The following is a 19,887-nucleotide window of genomic DNA, read 5'->3' as shown; positions in this document are numbered from 1 at the left end:
GTGTGCGCGCACACACACACACCTCCAACCTCCATCCAGGAAAGCAAGACGCAGTCTAAGGACCCATTCCAATTAGGCAAAAGCATTCATTGAGGGTGCACAGCAGGGCAGGCAAGGGGCTATGGCCTAAGAAGGAGCGGTTTCCAGAGGGTAGCCGTGTTAGCCTGTTACTGCAAGAAAGGGTGTGTGTATGACCTATTCATCAGGGGCTATGGCCTGAGAAGAAGCGTGGCTTGGGCAAAATCCTAAGGTCCAGATACAGAGGCTGTCGGGTCATATTTAGCCCCCAGGTCTGAGATTTCACATCCCTGATTCAGGGAATGGTGAATGTTTTTACTTTCCCTGATATCCTGCAGGTATACTATGAGGAGTTGGAGGCATAGTATAAAGGGTGGATAAGCAGCAGTTCTCGTGGTGTCCTCACATAGCAAACCAAAGGTAACCTAATGAAAAACAACCTAAGAAATGTATTGAGGTGTAAGCTTTCATAGACTAGAGTCCAATTCATTAGCCATATAAAATGTTACCCCGATTTTGGCAGCTATATATAACCCTGTGTACAAAGGGGGGGGTATAAGCATTGAAGTTGGGGAATAATGAGATGCAGTTTGCCCAGTTGGGGAATGAGGAAATGCAATTTACCCAACCCACCCCCCCAAAACCCAGCCTATGATAATTACATTAAAGATGAAATGTATGCAAAGTGATTACCGTGACCATTCACAAAGCAGTGTCTATGACGATGCAAACATCCTGGCGTTGGTCAGCTAATTAAAATGTATGTTCCAATTAAAAACCATCATCTCAATTCAGGCCACAGGTGGGGAAGTTGAATTTAATTCAGCAGGTTCACTGAGGAATTTTCCTCTGAAGTTCAAGAACGTTAACTTTAAGGTCCATGCCCTGGGAAGCTGAAAAGTTCTGATACTGAATGGTGCTCTTTCTGAGGTCAGATTGCTGTCCATTTATTCTTTTTGGCTAGAGAGGTTGACCTGTTCATCCTCTGTAGAGGCAGAAGGGCACTGCCGCCCATTGGCAGCCTATATCTCATTAGAAGATGAGCAGGTGCACACACACACACCCTTTTTTGCAGTAACAGGGTAACACAGCTACCCTCTGGAAACCGTGAAAAGCAGACCCTTTTTTACAGCATCACCTTCCTGTCTCAGTTAGGCTCCCTTGCTTTCGTATTGAAGATTTATGCCAATAGCTGCACTCCCAGATTGCATCTAAGAGAACCTCTAAGGAGAAGAAAATTTGCTTTCACCATGCTTATCCCCTGTAGTTTAGTGAATCAGGAGTTGGCCCCTGTTGCCACCTGCTTGTATGGAGACTATAATGGGACCATCTGTCTGTTGGTGAAAATATTATTCCTTAACTGGGAAAATAGATCAGTCTTATCTGCCTTAGGTTCATCTGTTTTTTTCAGGAATAATTTTCTTTGGTTACGAAGACCATATCTATTCCCCTGCTCCTCTTTTTATAATGGATCATTAAGGAGTCATGTCAGCAGTAGGTTCTAAATTGAATAAGTAGTGGAAGCTCAGACAAGGACTTTTGCTAGTGCGATAGGGCTTCCCTCCTCCATCCCCTGGCTGTCCCACCTCCAAAATTGGCTCTGGGGTAGTCAAGAGAACCCCTAGAACAATACGGGGGGAGGGGAGATAATTCCATCAGGCAAACAGAAATGCTTTCAGCAGCAAAACATTTGAAAAAGTGCAACAGTGTATCCCTCCAAGTCCCCAACAATTACACCCTCTTCCCTTCCCCATTTCTTCCATTTTCCTATGTTACTGGACCATAGATCTGGGTGCTTACCACAGTTGGTTCTGTTGACACTCAGTGGTTTGTTTGTTTCATTTTCTATAACACGTGGATAATTATCAAGTGCTGAATCGATTAACAATTTACAGGATATGGCTAGAGCCATAATTGCAGCCTCTCCTTTGCAGACCCATCCAGCTCCCATCTAAATCAATTGCAGTTTTTATAGCAATTTCAGCAGCAGTCAGGTTGACTCTTCCGTTTTCTTTCTTTCCCAACCCTGCCATTACCAGGAGTTGAGATTTTCATCTTGGCCCGGTGGCCTTGATGGAAGGCATAGTTAGAAAGGTGTTGTTTGGAGAACATACACGGAAAACCCCTCCAGAAAGCTGAGTTTTTCCTGTGAAGGGGATCCTGCTTCTCCCACTCCCAAATCTCTCTTTATTGGACCCAGCAGCCTATCTTTCAGGCCTTTAATTAAGTCCTTCCTTTGTCTCGCTATCAGCTGGAGCACACGTTCCCATTTTTCTTCCTGCAGCACTTAAGCATAATTTGGTGTCAAACACATGCTCCCTGATTGAGGTCCAACTAGATTTACTTGCAAATGTGTCTGGGTCAATAGCATTTGTTTCAATTAGGTTTACAAAGAACCATTATGGTGCTTTGGCACGTTAGTCGAAGGGGAGATGGTGGGAGGGGAAAAGAGATGAAGACCTGCCAGGCACTTAACTAATTTATGATTAAAGGGAGAGTGAGGAAGCAATGGGTGGGTGAGGGGGACTTACCATATCTGATATCATTGGCTTTCTGCCAAATAGGACTGGAGCTATGTGCTGCTCAGGAGTAATCGATAGCCAGGACCAAGCCTGCAGCATGCACTGAGTGTTGCAGCTTAGATGTGTGTGCCTTGTGGAAAGCCAGCCACTGTCTGATCGTGGCCACAGTTGTGCAGCCAGTGAGAACAGATTGAGCCAAAGAACGGTGAGAGGCACAGCTAATGAAATCTTCAGTAGTGGTGTGAAATTCATAATAGCTTTTCTGCATTATTATTACTGCTATTATTATTATTATTTTAAAAAACGAACCTGGTATTTTGATGGGTTGGGGGTGTGTGGATATATATAATGCAAAAAACAACCCCGAACCCTGGTTTAGAAGGAAAGTGCAGTCATTCAGTCTGCTGTGGGATCCCTATGTGTGATAGCAGGGGTGCTTAGTGCCAAGCAGTGAGGGCAGATTTGGGGTTTGCTTCCACGAGGGAGGGTCTTTTAACTTCTCTCCCATTACAAGTGTTGATGCAATGCTATCCCATTACCAGTGCTGAAGCAAGATTCAACCACCAGTCCAGTCTGTACATGACAGAGGTGACATCTTGTCCTTCGTTCCCGGAAGCTAGATGTCTTGCACTCGACTTGATGTTTCCCCCTATCCTTGTGGTGGAGTGTACCATATAAAGCAGGAGGAAAAGCCCAAGATCACACATGCAAGCCAAGTCATGCCTGCAATCCTAACCCGAGTTCCACTTAATTCACTAGGACTTACTTCTGAGGAGACATGGCTAGGACTGCCCTGTTTGTCTCTTTGCCTTCTGTTGTATCTCTGAAGAGCTCCTTTAGGGGGCATTATGTGACAAGTTGCAAGGGCAGCATGTTCTCTTTCACATTCCTTCAGTCCTTGGTTTTAGTACCTGTTTTTCCCCCCTCTCCCCACTAGAACACAGCTGTATCTCTATGCACAATTTCTGAAATGGATTCTCCTGACATCTGTGTTGCTAGCTCCCCTGGGTCCTATCACTTGCAGTCATTGCTTGCTCTGCTCTCACTCTTTCTTTTGCTTTGTGTCTCTGTCTTTCTGCTGAATTAGTATCCTAATTGATACTCATTCAAATTAATATTCTCAGGAAGGGAAAAGAGGGTGGGGGAGAAAACCACAAACTTAACTTTCACTTGCGTAAGTAACTCAGCCTGCATTTTCACACTGCATTCACTGGGTGAGCTAAAATGGGGTGCGTTTCATGAAAAATTCACCACCACCACCACCCCATAATCCTCAGTTTGGTGATTGTTTGGGGGAGGTCAAAATGAAAAGTAATGCCACCCATTCAAAGCGAGGGCAGAAAGCATTGCCCTTCCTCTGGTTTATTTTCATGACACATTACATAGTAAAATCCTATTGGCTATGTGACATTGTCAGAAAGCCTATTCAGAATGAAGGCAATACTTCCTGCCCTCACTGTGAATTGATCTTGTGAAATTGTCACACAGGAAAACCTTAACTCTAAAATAACATGATGTTATCACATTATATACATGATCCTTTATTGGCTGAGATTGTCTCTGAAATAAGCTGTGTTTCTTTTCTTTTTTTTAAATGGTGCTGAATTTGCAGGTCAGTGAAAGAAATACATGGTGAACAGAAATAAGTGTAAGCCAGAGAACTTGGTGTGTCTTCCTTGAAGGGCAGGGATGGGAAACTTGTGGCCCTCCAGGAATTGCTGGACTACAGCTCTCATAATCTCTTATTATTGTCCATGCTGGATGCAACAACATCTGGAGCTCAGTAGTCCACCTTCCTGTAGAGTATGGATTCTGCCTGCCCCTTGTCTTCAACGTTCTCTCCTTGAGACATATGATGTTCTAGATTTGTTGAGGAGAAAAGAGCAGATCCTTCTGTTTTACCTCAAGAGTTTGTACTGGTGGCTCTTTGGTCCTTGCCCTGAATCAAAACAGTGTGTCAATTTCCAGATCAGATGTAGATGTCAGGCTTCAGGGAATCTGATCCCTCCCATGGTGGGCAGCAAAGAATTAGATAAACAAGAAGAGTTCTTAATCAAGTCCTTTATTCAAAGTGAAAAGTGCCTTTCTTGCAGTAATGGTGTTGCTCCGAGTTAAGCCCCACCCCCTCCGTCTCTCCTATTACATGTCATCCTTATGTTGGCTGATCTGCGCTTTCTGCCTCTGAGCTTTCTGTTCTCCAACTTTCCATGGCTGCCGGGTTCTGGGAGAAGTGGGGTCTGGAATGCCTTTTAAAGACACTGCACCTGTCAGCTGTCTCTCGCCTGGTTCTTCCTGCTCCTCTATCAATATTTCCCAGCTTCTCCACTCTGCAGCCTCTGAAGTGCAGGAGGAGGAGGGGGCAGCTTCCACCATTCCTCCTCAGACCACTCCCTGACAGTATAGGACATAACAAATATCCACAGTATGTGCTAGTTTATCCCACTGCTTGAGGCATTGTAGGAGCACTTTATAAATATATTGCTTTTTGAAAAAGTGATGGAGTCACTTTTTCTTTTCTTTTCTTTTAAAAAAAACATTTTAAAGTTTCCAGCTGAGTGCAAGAATGGAATTGCTTGTGCATTTCCCCCCCTGGGTGCCATCCAGATGGAGAAGGTTTGTAGTAATTATGCATTTTTAGCTAAACCCTTCTGTCAGACACCAGTGATATATATTTTTAAATACAATAACTTGAATGGAATCAAGATGTGGGGCAGTATGCTGCTTTCCCCTCTAACTAACTAAATCCTGTTACTTGATACCATTCCTATCAATGAATCCATGAAGCATATGAGAGTATCATTTTGGTAGTCATCTTGAGCCAAGCTTATGAGTATCCTGACTTGCCACTACTCCTGGAAGTTGCACAAAGGAAATGCAGAATTGTGCTATAAATTCCATATATGCAAGCAACCTATTTGGTTAATTTAATCTTGCTGTTATTCTTTGCTGCATTTCCATATATTAGCAGAGGGACAAGCAGTGGAGAAGGTGGAGATCATAGACGTAGTATAGAAATGTTACAGGAGAGCAGCAGATAGGAGGAGTTCACACACCCAGGAGGCATTCTCATGTTGTCCTATAACACTGATGGTTTGGATAAATGGATTTTGATTTGTCATTTAATGCAGTCATTAGAACGCTATTGTCTGTTCTAGTAAATTGAATTGTTAGACATTGAGAATGACATTGTATGGATAGTTGAAATACAAGTTGTTTGATAGTTTTAATTGATTATTTGTTTTTGTAAAGAACCTGGCTGGTATTGAAGATTTTTAGGAATGATATTGGATGGAATTCAACATTGCACTATAACAAGTGTTCTGTTCGGGCAAGCATTTCCAAATGGAATTATTCCCACTCTCCTCCACCTGCACACTGTTATGGGGGTTCTACTGATACTCTTAGAACCATTTTTGGGGGGTGCGCAGTGCTATTTTTCTAGAAAAAGAGGTGCCAGAACTCACCATGAACACCTACCTTGTTCTCTTATAATGGCAATGGTGCCCATCTGAGAGATGCCGGAACTGAATTCTGGTGAAATCCATCTGAAATGAAACCCTGGGGTACACATGGGGTGCATGGAGAGAAAGTCCAGTTGCACAGACAGAAATGCTTTCACAGGGCTTTCACCTCACCTGCTGTTTTTAATGTCGCCCGAGTAGTGATCCACTTTGAGTGCAACATAAGAAGTGAACCTCAGCTGAGTTGATTTGACAATGACTTTCAGGCACTTGGCGTGAGGAAAGGTCACTTCATAAAGTTATCATAGCGCAAAGGTGGGGAACATCAAGCCTGGTGGCCAAAGGACTCTCCTCCCTCCCCAGACACCACACCCTTCACTGGCCCTGGTTCATACCCCAAGTGTTTTTGCCAGGCCAGAATGTTTCCTTGAGCTCTGATAAAGCTCATCTGGATGAAGAATGGAGAGGGTTTGTGTCAAAACTTGTTTACTGTAGAAAGGTAAAATTAGCATTGATACTCCACCCACTTTTCTCTCTTGCCCCACCCACCACTGACATGTGATCTATGGAAGGTTGCCCAGAAGGACACTGGCCCCTGGGTTGATAAAGTTCCCCCACCCATGCCATAACACATGACCTCCATATATCTAAGCAAGTGACAGGCTAAACTGCTCAGCAAGAAAAACGCCCTGGTCAGTTTTAGTCAACCCTTTTAACCTCCTTCTTTCCCTGCCTTCATCCTTTTTTTATGAACTGTTATTACACACACACACACACACACACACACACAGGGGTCAAATGCATCTTTACAGGTCCCCCCCCACCTGCATCCCTTTGTTTGTTCCACTTTAACCCCCATATGACATTCTCTGCTCCCCTCAGAATGATGAACAGGGCCAAGAGTGACAGAGAAATGAACTCAGAAGCAGGTTTATGGGACTGCAGGGGACCATCTGTTAATGTAAATGTTTAAGATGAAATACATTAAGTCCTGAGAGCTGAGGAGACATTTCATTTGCATCCTGCCTTTGGGATTATCCCTGGCTTTTGCCTAAGGGCACCTGAGTGTCAGTCGTGACATGGCTGCAGTTACCCTATTTAGTTTGCTGTTTGTTAGTGCAGCCTGCACATTGGGGGCTGGGAGATGCCAGTGAGGAGGGGAAGGGGTGGTCTGGAGTCTAAAAAGCATCCTCTAAGTTGGCCTCTAAATGTGCATTTTGATTTCAAAAGGGAAAGGAGGGGGGAGCAAATAGCATATGAATAATATGCTCACAAGGATCCTTTTTTTCTTTTCTTTTTTAATAGCATAATTCAGATTCATTTATTTTTGGCGTTGATTTCAACCTTCCTCCTGGCTTATCCTCGCTATCAGCACTTGAAACTGAAAACACAACAGCTTTAGGCTAGGGGATAAAAGAGTGCAATTAGGAAGGAGAAAGTCAAGGCAACTGATCTTGTTTCCTCCGTTCAAGATGTCGGATAGGACACACACTAATCCTACAGCAGGCGCAGGGAGAAGGAAATAAAGTTTTAAGAATACATCCAGGCACTTGATTGTCTGTTCAGCAAATCCCAGTAGGCCTAGGAACAGTTGTTTAAAAATATCCATGGAAGATCTTTCTTGTATTTATATATAATTCTGCTTGAGACTGAGAGTTTAAAACAAAGGTGTACAAACTTATCTGCATTTCATGCAAGGACGCCGAAATCCCTGGCCTCATTCGGATTACTCCTGGCAAGTAAAAGGTACCTCAGATAAAATACATTACAATGCTTCCAGAAGATGCTTAGGCTTTGACAATTCACTGTCCTCTGTTCAAGTTTCTGCATTGTGTGCAAAGTCACCCTGAAAAAATCATATATGTATCCTTGCCACCTGAACTTTACTTTGCATGTCTGATACAGCCAAATAAGTGCTTGGTTGACCTTCAACAACTTCTTATTGCTATTCGGCCATAACCAGTGGTCTTTTATGGTTGTGACAAGGATTAATATCCCTGTGGAAAGTTTCCCGTGTATTCTAGGCACTTTGCTTAGATCAAATCTCAGAACAGGGTTTCATTCTGTTCTGCTACCTCATGGCTTCCTGTCTTTTAGTTCCTGTCTTTTCCTTTGAATTGTGCATCTTGCTGCCTTCAAAAGAATATAAGCAGCACTAGTATTAATTCTAAATACTTGTCAGCAAGTTTTATCTGAGTAGAATTCAGGGGGTACAGCCGTGTGGGTATTGGTGTTGGTGTGGATCACTGGGCTGAGGGTGCGTCCTTCTCTTCTCCTTTTCTCCTTGTCACTAGTTTGTCCTTTCTGCTGAGCCCAAGTGCCACATTTTCCCTGCTCTTCCTCCAGCTGGGGAAGATTGATGCATAATTAAGATCACATAGGAGATGTATTAAGACTGCAAATAGTTCAGTTCCTGCTATAAATCTCTGCTGTCTATAGGAGTCATAGCAACCCTGTCAAGTGCTGGAGTGGAGAAGGTGCTAAGAATGCAATGGAGTGCCACCTCTTCCTCTGTTTTTGCCTACTTTCCTCCCCATATCATGGTTGCATCACCCCATTACTGGATCTCTCCATATTTACTATCAGGTAGATCATAATCTACCAGTAGATCACTGGACATCTCTGGTAGATCTCTGGTAGATCACTGCCCCCCAAAGAAGCTCAACAACTTTGGCCCCCCTAAAAAAAAGCTCATGATTTTAGCCCTGCTTTCCTCCTCCCTGTAAAAAGCTCAACAACTTTGACCTGTATCCCAAAAACAGGGCCTTCCTTCCTTAAAAAAGCTCAGCAACTCTGACCTGAACCCCCCAAAAGGGGGTAGATCACTGCCAGTTTTTAACTCTGTGAGTAGATCGCAGTCTCTTGGGATTGGCCACCCCTGCTATAGGGGATGTGTTGATCAGGGTGGCTGATCTATGGCCCTCCAGATGTTGTTAGACTACAAGCCTCATCAGCCTGAGACAGGATGGCCAATGATCAGGAAGGAAGGGATCTGGAGGAGCCCATGCTGGATACCTCTGGTATACTTCAAGCTTTACCTCAGTATAGACTAATTCTTTTTAAAAATACAGATATAGGAAGCACCAGGAAACCACAAAAGGGTTCTGCTGCTGTGTTTAAACTTCTGGATACAAAAATTCTCAACCTTGAGCAGTCTGTGCTCAGGATTTCTCCCTTGATGGCTGATAGTGTTTGAAGTCCTCAGCACTTCTCGTATATGATGGAACTCCAAGGAGGATCACAGGTTTCTCCACCCTTGGCAGTTCTAGCTGAGTGCAGTGTTGCCCCCCCCCCTTTGTATTTCAAGTAGTCGTGAATGCTTTAAAGTGTTTTGTCCCCCGTCTGGAGGTAGCTGCTTTTGAGCAACTAGCGACACGGTTTCTAATGTTCACACTCAGATCCTTTGGGGATTCTTCACAGTGGACGGTGCCACAATTACTTAGTGCCCCAACCGAGACTGGTGCTTTGTCTCTGACCATTTCCTTAACAGGGAGCGAGGAGAAGAGCATGCAAACAAGCATGAGCAGGAAGCCTATGCAAGGCGATGTTTGAAGAGCAAGGAAAGCAAGATAAGCACCTTGCGCATCTCCGCCTCTCCAGTCTAAAAGCAGCCGCTATGATTAATTTAGCAGCCTCCGCTCCTTGGAGAGGGTGTTACTCATGGAAGACTGTGACGGGGGGGGGGGGGGAGTGTGATTGGCTGGTCCCTGCTGTTGATAACACAAGGTTATGGAGGTGCTAAAATCCAAACAAGGATGTATTTCCCAGGGTGTTGTTGCTGCTCCAGTGAAAGAGCAGCATGTGCTAGACAAAACTAAGGCTTCATATAGAAGTTGCCCTTACTAATCCCCAAAGGAATTTGCTGGCAGATTTTTGGTTGTGGAAGGAGAAACAAAATAAAAAGTAGGGGAGGAGAAAATGCTGTCAGTCATGGTCACTGTCGTGTGAGGAATCTGTAAGGTTCTGTGTTTTGCAAAGACCTTATCCTGATGCTCTTTAATGCACAGTGTGAGTTCATAGGCTCAACAAGTTTCTGAACACCACACATAGCCTGCCCCATTCATACACCGCACCTTTGGATGACTGGAACGTATTGGATTCCAGCTCCTTCTTCAGTAATTTTTCACACAGCACATTGTTGAACTGTGGAACTCACTCCCATGGATGGCCACCCACTTGGATGGCTTTAACAGAGCATTGGACAAATTTAGGTGGGATAAGGCTACAACCATGGTGGCTGCGGTCCATCTCTATGATTGGAGGGAGTAATGTTTCTGAATACCAGTTGCTGGAAGCTACTGGGTGGTGGAGAGGGCTCTTGTGCTTGTGTCCTGCTTGCCAGTTTCCCACAGGCATCTGGTAGGCCACTGTGAGAACAGGATGCAGGACTAGATGATGATGATGATGATGAAGAAGAAGAAGAAGAAGAAGAAGAAGAAGAAGAAGAAGAAAAGGAGGAGGAGGAGGAGGAGTTCGGATTTGATATCCTGCTTTATCACTAACTGAAGGAGTCTCAAAGCGGCTAACATTCTCCTTTCCCTTCCTCGCCCACAACAAACACTCTGTGGGGTGAGTGGGGCTGAGAGACTTCAAAGAAGTGTGACTAGCCCAAGGTCACCCAGCAGCTGCATGTGGAGGAGTGGAGACATGAACCCGGTTCCCCAGATTACGAGTCTACCACTCTTAACCACTACACCACACTGGCTCAGATTGACCTGATCCAAAAGGCTCTTCTTATGTTGTTCTATCTTTTGTATGTTTTGTTTTATTTTTAGGAAACTACTTCTACATAATTGGCAACCCTGCTCTGCCCTCTTCATGTGTGAAACTGAACTGCCACCAGTTTTGTCCTGTGGCACATTGCGCACAGCTGACCAACTCATCTGTGAGGCAAATGCATGGGCACCATTTTCATCTCTGAATAGTTTACCTGGCTGTGGCTCTTCTGATATACTCTCTTGATAGTACAACCAACAGAATGCCTCAGTGACTCTTATGACAGGGGCCTGGTTCAGAACTTGAAAAGCAACCAAACATTTAAATATGGAATTATGGTAGCACTGGAAATTTGTCCTCTAACACTTTTGACTCTGGGTTCATGATGATCTCCCTCTAACAATTATAGTTCATTTGCCATGATGATTATCTTGCAAACTGGCTGCCGTCATCAGCATGCAATACATTTGCCTGATTTCAATGGGCTGTAGAATACATGCTTAAAGCCAAATACACATTGAATTGTTGAATCTGGCACTGAGTATCCAATTTGGTTTCAAAATATGCATTGCCCTCCAGCATTTCCCCAATGAAAATATAGGCATACCTCCTCAAAGAGGTAGAAAGTTAACAGCAGTATGGCTCTCATGATCCACTTGGATGTGCATCACCAAGATGGCCCAAGCAAGGGGGAGGTCAGTAATCCCAGAATTCTAGGCAAGGTGGGATGAGGCAAGACAGAATTGGCACCTTGGAGAGGGACTAAGGAGTGGGTTTCATAATCATTGCTAGTGAACCTGCAGCTGAGACAGAACATACAAGTTGTATCAGCAGTTTCCGGGGGGGGGGGGACTGGTAGAAATTTATAATCTGGACTAAGTATTCATTGACTAGAAGCTACCCCGCTCCCTTGCATACTGCATCTGGTCAGCCAAAGTGTCAGTGCCTTATTTTGAAACTGTTGCCTTTTTCTAGGCCCTGGGGTTACAAACTGCAAGAATATCTCCTCAAGGCTCAGAGAAATGTGGGTTCAGGTATCCTTGGCTCCACATGGGATGGATCAAGGGGTGGGTTCATCTTTTACCCCAGGCTGATGTCAAAGATTTCTGGTCTGGTGCCATGCCAGTGACCAACTCACCTTCTTGCCATTAATTTGTATATCTTTGATTCTACAGTATCTGCCTACTACTATACTTTTCAGAATGAAATAGCTCAATGCAAACTACTCAAAATTGCTATGTTCAGTACAAAGAGCAGTATTCTACCAGCCCTAAACGGGCATTCAGAGGAAGTGCTCTGGTGTTAAGTAAACACCAGCAACTGAAATACCGGTACATAGTGAGAGAATAAGTACAATTGAATACTATTAATATAGTTGTTTTCTTGATCATCACAATTTGTATTGCTGGGGCACTTTGCTTTTTCTGTGCCTTAGGTTAATCTGATACGATTTTCTTTTACATGAGAAAGCATTATGAATAACTCAGACTGTACAAAATGGCACATAAATTCTCTATTAGTTTTGTGCCATTTGATGTGTTATTTTAAATAAATTAACCCAGAGCGGAGGTGTGTTTGAATTCATTCCTTTTCCATTAAACTAGAAACACTTGCTCCAGCTTGGTTAAACAGTCTCTCTCCTTGGCCATCGTGGGAATTTCTTAGTGCTAACATTAGCCACAGGAGGGCTCCGTTATTGTTCCCTCAAGGTAAAGAGAACACAGCGAGAGCTACAAGGAGAAACTTTAGTTTAAAAATGCAAATCTCGGAAAGAGAAAGGGAAAGTGAGTTCAAAACAAAGTCTGTTTCATGCTTTGCATGTACCAAGATACAGTACAGTGGCAGGAGGAATTTCCTGCAAAGCAGAATGTATTTACTGTTCGCTCCCTTTTGCATCTGAAATAATGAAGCAAGACTTGAGCAGAATGCTGCTGTAATTTAATCCTGCTTGTCCACCCAATGTATTTAGGGCACCTTCCACCAGGAATTTCTCTTCTGCAAGCCCCACTGGAACAAATGGGATCTACAGAATGTGTTCCCCAACATGCAAGGGGAGAAAGTCGAGACGTGCTTGTTGGGGCTAAACTTCTGAAGCAGGGAAACCTGCTCTGCTTATTTATATTTATTTATATTTATTCATAAAATGAATTATATACTACTCTCTTGCAAAACATCAGGGGTGTGTACAGCAATGGGGGAGGGGCATTTAAAAGCAATACAGAACATTCATTGCAATGAATGGCTGCTCAAGAAAGTTTTTAACTACTACATAGGCCTGTCAGCATAAAAACGCCTTCAAGAGATGCCTGAAAGTCAAAAGCGAGGATGTCTGCCAAATCTCTGCTGGAAGAGTGTTCCACAGCATGGGGCCAGCAATTCTGAATTCCCAAGTTCTGGTTGAGGCCAGTCAGACCTCTGTAACATGTAAAAAGACTCTCTGAGAAAATATCAATGATTGATCTGGGAAATAAGGGGTTGCGGTGGTCCTTAAAATATCCTGGACCCAATGTATTCAGGGCTTTGTATATGAGCCTGGTAGCATATGAGCAGCCAGTGAGGCTGTTTTAGAAGAGGGGTCATGCTGTCAGCCATCTGCTCTCATAAGCAGTCTAGGTGCTGCATTCTGCCCCAGCTGGAGCTTCCAGACCAGGCTGAGAGGAAGCCTGGAGAGAAGACTTCATAGTCCCCCCGTGTGATTTGGAACTCTGGTCACACAGGTGTCTAAAACATGTACGACAGCCTCATCACTGCAGAAGTTCAGTGACAAAGAATGCAGGGTTTTGTGGCCCCAGACCAAGAATCCTTGGAGGCAGAGTCCTCTGGCAGCTGCAGTTCTGAGGAGGATATGGAGCCACTCCCATGTTTGCAAACTTTGGAGCTCCAAGGAGACTCACCACGGAGACAATAATCAGAGATAAAAATGCAATGGCAGTGGTCTAGGGATATAGGGAGGAGATGACTGCTCTCTCTGTTTTCCTTGGGTGGTAGAATAATAGTGAGTTACATTACAGATGGATTGTGAGAAAAAGAATTTCATTTATTCTCTCTCTCTCTCTCTCTTTTAAAGAGTTTAGTAAATGCATATCCTCTCCTTCCTCCCAAAGGAGCCCAGGGCAGCACATTAAAACCATCTAAAACAGTTTCAGTTAAACATTCTAAACCAGTCAAAGATATTCCATCATCTGGTGGTCTCAGGAAGTGCCAGGAATAGTGTCCTTCAGCCATCAGATGCCAGGGTAAACAGGAATGTTTTCCATTTCCTCCTGAAAGTCAGTGATGACAGAGGCAAACAAACCTCACCAGGGAGGGCATTACACAAAGGGGAACCGCCACTGAAAAGTCCCTTTCATGGGTCTGCACCTGCAACCCAGTCACTAGTGGCAGCACCTCCAACAAGGCATTTTCAGACATCCCTGTCAGTTTCAGTTGAATCCTATCGTTCAGGTATTAGGTGAAATAGGAAACATCTATTGTTCTGCTTTTCTGCAAATCAAAACCCCTGCCCTCCTCTCCACCATTCACATTTGCAGTTTGGAGAACAAACGCATCAGTCCTGTGTAATCACCGAAAGTTGCTCTTTCCAATGGCTGAGCTACCTGGTGGCTTTCCTATTAAGAGATACCTTCTGGGAGATAATGTGAGTGAAAAAGAGCCACATGGAACCCATTTTTGTAAATGGATTTTTAAACATATCTCAGGCTGAGTGCTGGTTGAATCCATTTGTGATGGGTTTTTAAAGGACGGAGAGGTCATTTTGTGAGACAGACAGCAAGCTGTGTGGCCAGGTTGACTGCTGAGACTACTCTGTACACATTGTGGAGTCAGTGAATGGGGCAAAAGCTTGTGGTGATTTGCAGGATACAGTTATTGTCTTCCTACTTTGTTTATGGGCTTCCTAGTGGCAACTCACTAACTACTCTTGAAAACAGAATAGTGGACCAGAATCATAGGTGGGCATTCAATGCTAGTCCTACTCAAGGTAAACCCATTGAAGTTAATGGGCATGGCATAATAATAATAATGATAATAATAATAATAATAATCTTTTATTTATATCCTGCCCTCCCCAGCCGAAGTCAGGCTTAGGGCGGCTAACATCAGATATATACCATTAGTATAAAATCAAGCAATAATTAAATTACCTCCTAAAAACAGGTTAAAATCAAATTGAAGTCTAATTAGATGGCTTTCTGCAGGGTTAGGGTTGGGAACAGTAAGTGCTCATCGGCCCAACTGTTTGCGCTAACCTTATATGGGCCTGTGAGAATGCTGGGAGGCCTCTTTCATATTAGTTCTTACACAAAAAGAAAAGGGGAGTCAGGCTGAGCCCTGACCAAAGACCTGATGGAACAACTCCATCTTGCAGGCCCTGTGGAAAGATGTCAAATCCCATAGGGCCCTGATCTCTTGTGGCAGAGCGTTCCACCAGGCCGGGGCCAAGGCTGAAAAGGCCCTGGCCCTGGTCGAGGCCAGCCTAATATCTCTGAGGCCCGGGATCTCCAAAGTGTTATTATTTGCAGACCGTAAGGTCCTCCATGGGGCGTACCAGGAGAGGTGGTCCTGTAGGTACGAGGGTCCTAGGCCGTATAGGGCCGTAAAGGTTAAAACTAGCAGCTTAAACCTGATCCTGTACTCCAACGGGAGCCAGTGCAGCTGGTATAGCACTGGATGAATGTGATCCCACGACGAAGACCCCGTAAGCAGTCTTGCCACGGTATTCTGCACCCGCTGGAGTTTCTGGGTCAGTTTCAAGGGCTGCCACCCATAGGGTGAGTTACAATAATCAAGCCTGGAGGTGACCATCACATGGATCACCATGGCAAGATCAGGGCGAGAGTGGTAAGGGACCAACTGCTTAGCACTTAGGAACCTTACTTAGATTTGTTAATTTAAATGGATCTATTCTGAGTAGGACTTATTTGAATGCAACCCATAGAATAGCAGGGAGGAATTCAACATAGTGCTGTGACAATGATTCAACAACAGTGCAAGCTTTTCAGCTTGCTGGATAAAACAACCCCCTCTACTGCCCCTGAACACAGTTCTGAGGCTTCTCCTGCCTCACCAAGCCAACTTGGGGGGGGGGGGTACAGGGGGAGGAGAGGGGGAAAGCTCCTGCTAGCAGGACACATTAATTGAATCCACCCCGCAGATTCAAAAGAGACTTCAAAAGTTCATCTAGTGCAACCCTTTTCAATAATAATAATAATAATTTATTATTTATATCCCGCTCATCTGGCTGGGTTTCCCCAGCCACTCTGGGCGGCTTCCAACAAAATATCGTAATAATAATATAGGAAATTCACTACTATAGCATCTCTGATAGAGGGCCATACAGCCTCTGCTTCAACACATCAAACAAAAGAGAGCCCATCACCTTCTGAGGCAGTCTGTCAAATAACAGGTACCTTCAAGAAGGTCTACCTAACACCATTTCCTTGTAATTTGAACCTTTGGTAGAACATAAAACAAATTTGTTCCGTCACCTATGTGACAGCCCTGCAAATATTGAAATATAAGTAGCATATTGCTTCTTAATTGTATCTTTTCTCGGCTAAATATATCCAACTCATAAAATCACAGAGTTGGAAGGTATCCCAAAGGTCATATATTCCAACCCAAACTCCTTCAACCTTTCCTCAGAGGACTCATTCTCCTGTTCCGTCAACTAGCTGGATCCTTGAGCTTCCCCAGAAAAGCTTAAGTTCTTACATTTATTCACAAGAATGCTGATCTCCATCATGAAGTGTTTGCAAGAATCTCTTTGTGCTCAGAGACCAGCAGAACTACCAGTCCCAGAAAGAAAACACCACAACCTCTGCTCCGAGTGGAGAGATTGCCCTGTTGCGCTTGACATTTGCAGATGTTTTTATTTATTTTGCACAGTGTGCTATAGTTTGCAAAACCAGCAGGAAGAGAATGGCATAAGGAAAATGTCACACTACAAATCCTGGTGGCCTCTGAGTTTACCTGCCTCCCCTTTTAGCGCTTTGGTTGGGCAAGAAAGTCTCAGGAGATGGCTCTCTTGAGAGAGGATTCATGCACACTCAGATAGGAGTGCAGGATTAGACTGCAGCTGTGTGCGAGAGAAAGAACTACCCATTATCTGATAACGTTAAATGACATGGGGAGAGAGATGCTGAAAGCTGCCTGGGAATAATTGGAAATTGCCAGTGGCTATATCTCCAGTTGAGATGGTTGTTTTTGTGATGTTTCCCTGAGCATTACATTAACTTCTCCTGTGCTTCGCCTAATGGTGAGAGTTGGGAGCCTAGGGTGGAAAGTTTAGGAATTAGATGAGAGAGCTTGCAGGGCTAGGATTCCTGAGCACAGCTGTTTTTGGAATGGAGTGTGTAATGCCGAGAGAAGACACTGGATATGTTAGAATGCCCCCTGGAACACAAAATACCACTGACAAAGGTTCTATTGAATGGATGATCAGTATTCTGTAAGGACAGAACTATGTATTCAGAGTCAAGCAGTTCCCACCCCACATCCCATGCTTGCCACATGATGCTAGTGTGTGAGTGCGTGTGTGGTGTTTGCCAAGATGAATCAGCAGTGGGAAGGTTTCACTGTTCTCTGTTCACTGATTCTCCCTTGCAACCCTTCCTCCAAGCTGTATTTTCCCCATCCCTCTATCAGATGTCTCAAAGATCAGAAATAAGCCTGGGTTAGAGGAGGCATCTCCAAGGCAGAATCAGTGAGCTGAGGGAGGGCTAAGCATCCTACCAGCCCATCAATTATTCCCTGCCAAATGCTTTTCCTACCTCCACTTTATCATTAACCAACAAACTTACATTTGATGAAGGTGAGGTCCAATTCTCCCCTAAATTTCCCATGAAAGGTCAGAATCCTGATATTTGAAGCTTCCTGAGAAAAAGCCTAACCAAGTTTCTACCACTCATGGTTTCAGGCAATTAGTAAGAAAGAAGTGATTCATGGGAGCATAATTGCTGGTTCCTTCAAATGAGTGTAATCTTCCAATTCATTTCTTTAAAAGCATAAAGAGGTTTGTAGTCATGATGATTATAAAAGGGTTGCGACCTGGATAAAACTTCCAGCAAGTTGTGGCTGCAAACTCTTGTAACCCAGAATCTAAAATGCACCTTTCTGCCACTGCCCGGAAGGGCAAAGCTAATGTGATCAGTGAAGTTTATTAAGGGATAACTAATCTGCATTAATGAGTTTTGAGTATTTATCCTCAAAAATAGAATCTGCATGTTATGCAAAATAGAATAGATAAAAATGTGCAAATAGATTTCATTTCTATGGATTTATAGATTTAATTTTAATTTTGGTGCAAAGTGTAGCAGGCACTGGTATAGAATTTCTACTTATTTCTTTATCATTTTCTTGTGGCACGCAGTATATGCAGTTCTTGTTATAACTGAAATTGGTAGCTGAAATTGTTTGAACTCTTGTGTCTTCCTGTAGTGCGAGTAGGCCTACCACTACACTTCCCAACCCCACGTTGCTTAAATTTGCAAGGAATCCAGTGTGGATTTCAATTTTGGCATTCGCCCTGAATAAAACCAGTGGGTCCTTCCATGGAGAGGGCTAAAAACACACACACAGGAATCTGGTGTGTACATCTGAATTGGGAAGATGTGATAAAAGAGGCTATTTAACTACAAAATGTTGGCATGTAATCATTGCTAAAGGTGCTGTGGCAGACAAGAACACTTCAAGTTGCTATCCCGTTGTTGCTGTTGTTGTTGTTGTTGTTGTTACCTGCCCTTCACCAGAAGGTTTTCAGGTTGGTTATAGCATATAAAAATGCAATAAAAACAGTGAGAAGCAGCCCCCACTCATAAACCCCAATTCAATAATCTATATAACACATTACAGGAAGGACGCCAAAATCAATATTTTGGTTTTCAAGCGCCATGGTAAATAGATGCACCTTCATCAACCAGGAGAAGCTGTGATGAGGTCTTGCCACATGCATTTTTGTGAAGAGGGATTTTCCCGTTCATGGGCCTGTCACAGAGAAGACCCTCTCACAAGCCGCCACCCCCTACCCTAAACCTCTGAGATTGGTGGAGCCATCAGGAGGGTGTCCTCCACTGAACATAATCCCTAGGCTGGTCTGCAGGGAAGGGAGCCCTCTTTTCAGATATTTGAGATTCAGGTCAATTAGGGCTTTAAACATTAATGTCAGCTCCTTAAATTGGAAAACAGTGCAGCTGCTTCACAGCAGGTATTATATGTGTTCTTGCAGCCATTCCCAACAACAGCCTAGCTGCTGAATTCTGCACGGGTTGAAGCTTCTGAACCATTTTTAAAGGTAGCCCCGTGTAGAGCACATTGCGGCAAACATTTTTTCGAGGAAGCACGGGACTTTATCTCCTTGCCAATGCCCTTCTGCAGTCAAGTACTTATAGAATCGTAGAACTGTGGAGTTGAAAGAGACCCCGAGGGTCATCTAGATCAACCCCCCCTGCAATGCAGGAATCACTACTAAAGAATCCCTGACAGATGACCACAGTACCTGCATTTAAAAACCTCCAATGAAGGAGAGCCCACCACCTCCTGAGGGAGTCTGCTCCATTCTCAAACAGCTGTTACTGTCAGAAAGTTCTTCCTCATGTTAAGTCAGAGTCTCCTTTCTTCCCTCTTTTCCCTTTCTCCTCTTCCTGGAGTTTGGTTTCTTCATTTAATGGCACAAGAGGGTCCCTGCCCCACAATAACAGAAAGGCTTGCTCTGCTAAGCTACTGAGAACACAGGGGCATATCAATGATGTTGGCAGGGACTCAGACACCGTCATGTGATTACAGGGTCCTTCCTATGCAGGACTGTCTAGGGTAGTACCAAGTTGTGTGTGGGGGGGGGGTGTGTCTCAGTTCAGAGACCTCCTGGAGAGACTGTCAGTTTCTAGCAGAGACTCTCAGCTGGAAATGCAAGAAATGTCTATCAAGCAGGCAGCCTGGGAGATCCTTCAGCTGCTTGCCTGCAGCTGCTAATCCAAACCCCAAAACAGCCTAGGTGTTAGGGTTGGTCTTCGTGAAATATCTTTAAGAGCTGCCTTAAATGGCAGCTCCCCACTGCTAATGCATGGCATTTAGCATGAATTATTATTTTTATTTATTTATTTAGCAAAAAGAACCTATCATCATCTGTCATGTCACTATGTCCCGAGAGGACAGGCTAATCTCTCCTGAGCGCA

The 19,887-nt window shown here is 44.0% G+C and overlaps 1 protein-coding gene across 1 annotated transcript in view; it reads left to right on the top strand.

Moving 5' to 3' along the window:
* The window catches only part of LOC117042274 (neurexin-3-like), a 632,640-nt gene extending 621,633 nt beyond the window's left edge, over positions 1-11,007 (top strand). Inside the window, exon 19 of the mRNA XM_033141809.1 lies at positions 10,777-11,007. Within this exon, the coding sequence (XP_032997700.1) occupies positions 10,777-10,922 (146 nt within the window). The 3' untranslated portion in view covers positions 10,923-11,007. The remainder of the gene's footprint in view (positions 1-10,776) is intronic.
* Positions 11,008-19,887: the final 8,880 nt, after the last annotated feature.

Source organism: Lacerta agilis, chromosome 1 (assembly GCF_009819535.1).
Source record: "Lacerta agilis isolate rLacAgi1 chromosome 1, rLacAgi1.pri, whole genome shotgun sequence".
NCBI lineage: Eukaryota > Metazoa > Chordata > Lepidosauria > Squamata > Lacertidae > Lacerta > Lacerta agilis.
This window is presented reverse-complemented; position numbering and strand designations above follow the sequence as displayed.